The sequence below is a fragment of the Brachyhypopomus gauderio genome, chromosome 16 (genome assembly GCF_052324685.1).
Source record: "Brachyhypopomus gauderio isolate BG-103 chromosome 16, BGAUD_0.2, whole genome shotgun sequence".
Lineage (NCBI taxonomy): Eukaryota > Metazoa > Chordata > Actinopteri > Gymnotiformes > Hypopomidae > Brachyhypopomus > Brachyhypopomus gauderio.
The window spans coordinates 10390923-10395922 of record NC_135226.1 but is presented as its reverse complement, the minus strand read 5'-3'; the positions used below and the strand labels follow the sequence as shown (position 1 = coordinate 10395922).

At 45.6% G+C, this 5000-nt stretch overlaps 1 protein-coding gene across 1 annotated transcript; it reads left to right on the top strand.

Moving 5' to 3' along the window:
- The first annotated feature begins 749 nt into the window (after positions 1 to 749).
- LOC143478371 (uncharacterized) lies at positions 750 to 4822 on the top strand. Its single transcript, XM_076977326.1, has 6 exons — positions 750 to 960; positions 1081 to 1882; positions 1976 to 2185; positions 2364 to 2770; positions 2980 to 4086; positions 4799 to 4822. The coding sequence occupies exons 1-6, from the start codon at positions 781 to 783 to the stop codon at positions 4820 to 4822; spliced, it is 2730 nt and encodes a 909-aa protein (XP_076833441.1). The 5' UTR covers positions 750 to 780.
- Positions 4823 to 5000: the final 178 nt, after the last annotated feature.

Below are 5000 nucleotides of genomic sequence, written 5' to 3'. Positions count from 1 at the left end.
TTATCTGTAAAACATGTTAATGGATTGTTTTTGCCTGTTTGTGTTTGAAGGCGGCTTCGGCCAGGATGCTTGAAGCTCCACAGCAAATCAAGCTTCCCCGTTTGTGGGCAGAAGGTTTGCCACCAGAAGACCACAAATGGATCTTAAGCACGCTGTTCAAGGTGGGAGCCAAGGGAAAGCCAGAACTGCGAGATAATCTGCAGCTTTGGTATTCCCCTCCACAGCCAGGCCATCTGTACCACCAGGCCCCGGCACCAGACCGCTTTTTTGCACATCCACTACTGGTGTGGATGCCATATAGGTTATGGAAAGTTAAGGTGGTCTGTCCCAACCCTGCATGTGGAAAGCATCAACTCACTGGAGCAGGCCTGCACAAGAGGGCACGGCGGGTTCTAGACGTGGACAGGATCTATAACATGGTGACAGAGGCACTTATCTGCTCAAAGTGTAGATGCAGTCATGTTTCCTGGAGCCAGACGGTCCTTCAACAGCTACATTTAGCCCATCGCTCTGAATTCAGAGTTATTCTCACGCAAAAGTGAGTACATTTTCTTTAATCGTGCAGTTGAAATCACATTGTCATGTAGTTTCATGAAAGATTTGTAATTACATATTTTATGTTTGTGTTCAAGGTATGCATGTGATATTCGAGTTATCCGACTGCTGCGTGAACGAGGCCTGGGCAACAGCCCCACACGGGTGTTGAATCAGCTGAGGGAGAACCACACAGAGGAGTGGCTAAGCAGGGTCATCCGCTATTCCACAGAATGTTCTGACTTCATGAATCGCCCAGGTCTACACCCCATGGTCTTTCAGGAACCTCCAGAGCTTGCTGTGGTTCCGAGCTGCAAATGGCTCTTGGCCGTTTACAGCCAGGATATTCTCACGAGGTTGGACGAAATCAATGCCAGGATAACCTCGACATATGGAGCCATCTTGAAGTTGGACTCCACAAAAAAGGTTAGGAAAATTTACGTTCAAATATCCTATTGATCTTACATCTTGTCCACCAGGCATTTTCCATTTCAAGTTTGGGCACATGCACTTATAGACCTCCCCCTGTACATTTTTGTATTTCAGATCACCAAGAAGCTGGCTGGGACAGCAAAAGGGACAGCGCTCTGGCTCACATCTGTGGGCAATGAGCTGGGTCAGGTGCTCATCAGCGTGCTAACAGCACAGGAGGGAGCTGGTCTGGACATGATGGCAGATGGCCTAATCAGGAGGTATCAGCAGGCAGGTGTGGAGCCTCCTGTTGTGCTATACATCGATTGTGGGTGCTGCGCAGAGACAGGAGAGGTCAAGATGAAGACCAGGTTCAGTGGATGGCATGCCCTGATTATAAGACTGGATATTTGGCATTTCATGCGGAGGATTGCCGTGGGGTGTACAACTGATGCTCACCAGTTGTATCCGATCTTTATGGCAAGGCTCTCCACGTGCATATTTGAGTGGGATGCAGCTGATGTTGCTCTCCTACGCAGAGCAAAAAGAGAACAATTGAAGAACCAGGGTCTGACTGACATGACAGATGCAGACATCAACAAACGTCTGACCAAAGAGGAGCTGGCTCTCCACTGTCGTAGGAGGACCCGTGGAGAGGAGACCACCGTTCATCTCATTGAGCAGCTGCTACAAGAGCTCATGGGGAGCAGAGGCAATGACTCCCTTGGTGTGCCTCTTCTGGACCGGGAAAGGATGGAGCACATTTGGCATGTTCAGAAAAGGCATGTGAGGTGCATCCAGGACCCACCAGGTGTAGTGCTCTACACAGAGACAGGAAGCATCACAAAGGGTGGGATACTTCTCAAGACCTACCGATGTGCTAGAGGCTCAACTTCTCTGGAGTCCTTTCATTTACATCTGAACCGCTTCATCCCAGGTCTGTAGCAGTTATACATACTGTATGTGTTACAAATTGTATATGCATAGATTTTAGTAATGGTTTCCTAATTACTGTTTTAACTGTATCTAGGTTTCAGTGCCAACAGCCTCAACTTTCAAATATACCTCCTGGAAGGACTTCACAGATGGAACCAGGACCGAGCTGCAGCAGCCCTCTTGACAGGTCCATCACCTCTCCGCAGCTACTCAGGCAGCCTGGTTCACTGTGCAAACCAGAGCTATGAGAAGGTGTTTGGCAAGAAGGTTGTCCCTCAGTTCTGTCCACCTGCACGCTACACTGGTAAGTACATATCGCGATGCGACTACTGTGGCAATACATCTTGAGATTTTGTAATCTTCAAAATTTGACAATACTCGGTTTTGCACTTTTATTTTTGCTTTTATGTTTACTATGTTTATTTTACTTTACTTTTGTGTTTATTTATTAACTTCATTGTATTCTTTGTTTCTGTTTTAAGGTGAGCTCATAGGAGTGCAGTATTTGTTCCAGCAGACCGGTCAGGCACTGCAGGATATGAACCCTGACTCAGAGGAGACGTCTAAATTAATTGAAGATTTAGACATGGAGGAGGAGAGGGAGGAAGACGAGGGGTTCTGTGACATCATGGAGGATCCCACAGTGCAGAACCCTGTCTTCCCTGTCTTCCAGTCAACAAAACCTGGGGAACCTTCTATTCAGACCTCTGTTCCCTTGCCCCTGACGTCCAGGACACAGCTTCTGCCCAGTGCCTCTGCTCCAGCTCCCAGTGCCTCTGCTCCAGTTCCCAGTTCCTCTGCTCCAGCCCCCAGTTCCTCCTTTCAGCCCTCAGGTTCCTCTTCTGAAGCTGAAGAGATGGCAGATGCTATGGATGAAGATGATGATATGGTAAATGCTATACCTATTCTGTTTATATCCATTAATTACTTTAAGGCCAATGTAAACATACATATTTAACATTCAAATGTTCACATGCAAACTGAACATTTTTGCGTTTAAACACATTTATTCAATCTTCAGTAGAAAACAGTGGTGCACTGAACAAAACCTTTGCAATAATGATTTTTGGTTAACTCCTCTTCTCTTCATTTCTGTAGGCTGTTGATGACCAGAATGTGTCAGGATTCCAGCATGTGGACAGGTTGGCGGAATACCTGGTGGATCTCCGCAAACAGACATCCCTGTATCTCACCAACCAGCAGGCCAAAAGAATTATTTCACTGTGGGGGAGTTTGCATGAAAGTGACAAAATGCGAGTAGTGTATGCTGCTCGACATCAGAAAAGACTCTTGAGTGGCCACTTTAGAACACCCAAGAAGCCCACACATACTCCTGGTGTGGAGAGCACCACCAGATGTGTGCTGGGTGCAAGCAGTGCACCTGCCCAGTGGCCTGACTGTTGTCGGTTGGTGGAGACTGTCATCATCAGGCTGTGCAATATTTACCCCTGCCCCAAAAGAAAAGGCAGGGGAGGTTTTTCTAGATGGTCCCTGATCCTTCAAGATTACCGCAAGATTAGGCAGCTTGTGCTGGGGAACAGCATGGTGATGCAGAACACAGAGATACAACTGGTCGAGATAAACCAGAACACTCTTGTTCAGTGGCACAATGCAAGACAACGAAAGCAGGAACTCTCTGTGCTAGTGCAGGGCACTACGTTGCCTCCGAGTCTTGCTGAAGCAAGTGAGCCACTTCAACAGGCCAGAACCCTTCAGAGCCATCCACAGGAAACAAGGGATCCACACGAATACAGACTTCCAGAAAGCACAGCAGGCCAGGCGAAACAAAGATTTCAACAAATCAGACCCCAGCAAACACTTGGTACAGCCCAAGCAGTGACTGGAGCCACCTGCTTGATGCCAAATATAATTTTGCTACCAGCTTCATTAGCTTCATCAACTTTTCAGTTTGTCCAGGCCACGCCAATTACCCAGGCATTGCCAGTGATTCCTGCAGCAAGCATCCAGGGCACGATGCCTCTGCAAGCACCAGTGGTCCCTGGCACGATGCCTCTCCAAGCTGCAATGCTCCAGGGCACGATGCCTCTGCAAGCTGCAGTGGTCCAGGGCACTACCCCACAGTCTGCGACCAACCTTGGCGCAAAACCGAAAAGACCTTACAGGCGAACTGTGCAGGCAAACACCTGCAAGAAATGCGGTCAGTTCCGCAACAGCACCACAGGACATAGCCAGTTCATGGGCAGAGTATTCTGCCCTCAAACTGAATCAGTCTCCAAAGAACAGTGGTTGGAGCTTATGAAAAGAACTTTATATGAATAGTATTTTGTATAATTTGTATGCGTACCTGAACTTATTTTCACATGTTCAGTGTTAATTGCTTGTATACTTATTTGTTTGATATAGTTCTTAATGTCTGAAAGTTTACAGAATTTGTAATATATATTTTTACAGTTCTGAGAATAAAAATTCTTGAAATATAAAATTGCTTTTTAAAAATGCTTTTATGAACAGATATACCACAAAGCCAGTCTCAAAGTATTTTTATATAAACAAACATTTTTTTATTATTACAAAGGAATAACATCACCAAATAAATACCCATGGACATTTTTTTAATTACATTGTCAAAAGGTACATAAATAAACATTACAATTGCACACATGCAATGAATAAAAAAAAATGCATATAAATATTTATATATTGCATGCGTCTAACAAGTGGCAGGTGTGGGATTCGAACCTGGGTCTTTGTGTATGCAGCTAATAGAAACCAACGTAATATAAAATGTAACATTTTAAGGTACTGAGAGCAACAAAGTTGCATTTTATTGGTAGAATCTGGGAGACGGTACATCTAAGGCTCAATTTTTTCTCTCATTTTTCCTTTTCCTCTTTCCCCTTTTCTTTTTTCCTCTCTTTTCTTCTTCCCCCCCTTTTCCCCTTCTTCCCCTTCTTAGATGGACTATTGTTCCCCAGCTTGAACGCAGCGCCTTAGACTGCTCGGCCATCCTGACTTTGTACAAGGTGTGGCCCCTGACGCACCACGCTATGCAGAGAATTTCCTCTTTTCATGCAACAAAGAACAAGCTCGTCCAAGACGAGCAATGATACCTATCATGTACCTTCCTTGATATGTTGGGAAATTTGTACTCAATCTTG